A 1,808-nucleotide genomic window follows, 5' to 3' on the forward strand; every position below is an offset into this window, starting at 1 on the left:
TAAATGTCTGGGTTTTGGAATGTTGGTCACGAAAAACAAGCAATTTGAAAGACAACATGGGCTTTGGGAAATTGCGATGGCCTTGGTTAGTCAGCTGCAACCTTAAAATGTTTGTACTAATGGCCACATACATGAACACATATTTATTTGAAAGGATGAAGAGAATTCAATTACTTTTGGGAGACATTAAGTTTATATATTTGCTTTTCATTTTGGACTTAATTGGAATAATTATAACCTGAAGATGCCATATTGTTTTATGTATTAGCTACCTCAAAGTAGCTAGAGTAAGTGGTATATGGGTAGATTGTGACAGTTATTATACAACTACATATGTGTTGTCTTAAATGATTTGCAAGTCAAGGTGCATTATCAGCCACTGGTGAATAAATCTTAAGTCAGACATAAGATGTAAGAAAGTGAACATTCAATGGAGTACAAAAGTCAGGTTAGATTTATTAAATGTATAAAAACAACATTTCAACAAACGTATGCAAAAATATATTACTTTAGTTCAATAAATATGTCAGAATGCAGGCACAGAGGACTACGTGTCCCCATTTGAGTAGTTTCGGGTTCCGTCCGTCGCAGCGCTGCAGTACAGAAACATGAGGTATTTAATGGTCCATTTCCACCAACGCGTCAGGATCGTCAAGGTTTCATGGCGTCTTTGAAAGGCAGGTATTTGCATTTGAATTGTCAACCAATTCAACTCTCAAACTGAGCATGAAGATTCCTGCCACATCTACACTGAAAAGAGGGGGGGGATACATTCATTGTTCGTCACGTGGAGGAGTAACTTCCATGCCATGTTGGGCAATGGGTTGACGTGGCTTTCTTCAGCCAGTACAAAAATCAAAATGGACATGCGAGAGGATAAGTCAACATTCCTGAGACAACTGTCAGCCCTCTCCATTTTGTTAAAAATGATACGATTATCAAAAGCATTTACCTTCATGAAAAAAAAAAAAAAAAAATAATAATAAATCGATCCATTGAATAAAGAATACTCAGATGCTTCTTAACTTCCTCTACGGGAATAATCTCAACTACCCTTTCAGTCATTTCCCAAGTCATCTAGGATTACAACTTTCACATTATGAGGCACATGTGTACTGCCTGCTGGTAGTCTATTCTCCCTTTGAAATGATGAGGCCAGCCTACAGACATTTGGCCAGCAGGTCACAGAGTCAAATGAACTGACCCTAAATACTAGCTCCCATTCTGTCCAGTGATACCAGTATCACGATTAAACGGCTGATAATCAGGCCCGCGTTTTTGGCAGTGCTCTTAGCAGAGGCACTTGTGAGTTTCAGTTCAAGTCCAAACAAAATCTGTACTCCCCACACCGTCCTCAGCAGCTGGGAGAGGTGGTGATGGGACTGTGGAGGAATGACAGCTGACCAGCTGCGGTGTGTACAGGGATCGAGACTGGGAAATTGAAGACTGTGCTGTTGTTGCCGATTGCTGGACTGCCCGCCTCCGAGGAGCAGGTAGACGAGGCCAGGACCTGGGACTCGAACTGGAGGAGCTGACCCATGAAGCTGAAGTTGGGGGAGATGATGCTGCGGCGCTGCTTGACAAACTCGAAGGCCTCGTCCAGCTTCACGCGGTTGGTCCGCATGAGGTAGGCAAGGCAAATGGTGGCGGAGCGGGAGATGCCTGCTTGACAGTGCACAAACACACGGCCTCCTTTATTTCTCACCGAGTCTGTGTGGAGAGGGGGGGGGGGGGGGGGATCTCCCGCTCCGCCACAATGGCCCTTGCCTACCTCATGCGGACCAACCGCGTGAAGCTGGACGAGGCCT

The 1,808-nt window shown here is 44.2% G+C and overlaps 1 protein-coding gene across 1 annotated transcript in view; it reads right to left on the reverse strand.

The window, feature by feature from the left end:
• Positions 1 to 436: 436 nt before the first annotated feature.
• dusp1 (dual specificity phosphatase 1) overlaps positions 437 to 1,808 on the reverse strand; it is a 3,583-nt gene continuing 2,211 nt past the window's right edge. The window contains exon 4 of the mRNA XM_031857956.1: positions 437 to 1,710. Coding sequence (XP_031713816.1) covers positions 1,355 to 1,710 — 356 coding nt within the window. The 3' untranslated portion in view covers positions 437 to 1,354. The remainder of the gene's footprint in view (positions 1,711 to 1,808) is intronic.

This window comes from Anarrhichthys ocellatus, unplaced genomic scaffold (assembly GCF_004355925.1).
Source record: "Anarrhichthys ocellatus isolate YVR2014 unplaced genomic scaffold, GSC_Weel_1.0 scaffold19, whole genome shotgun sequence".
In the NCBI taxonomy this organism is placed as follows: Eukaryota; Metazoa; Chordata; class Actinopteri; order Perciformes; family Anarhichadidae; genus Anarrhichthys; species Anarrhichthys ocellatus.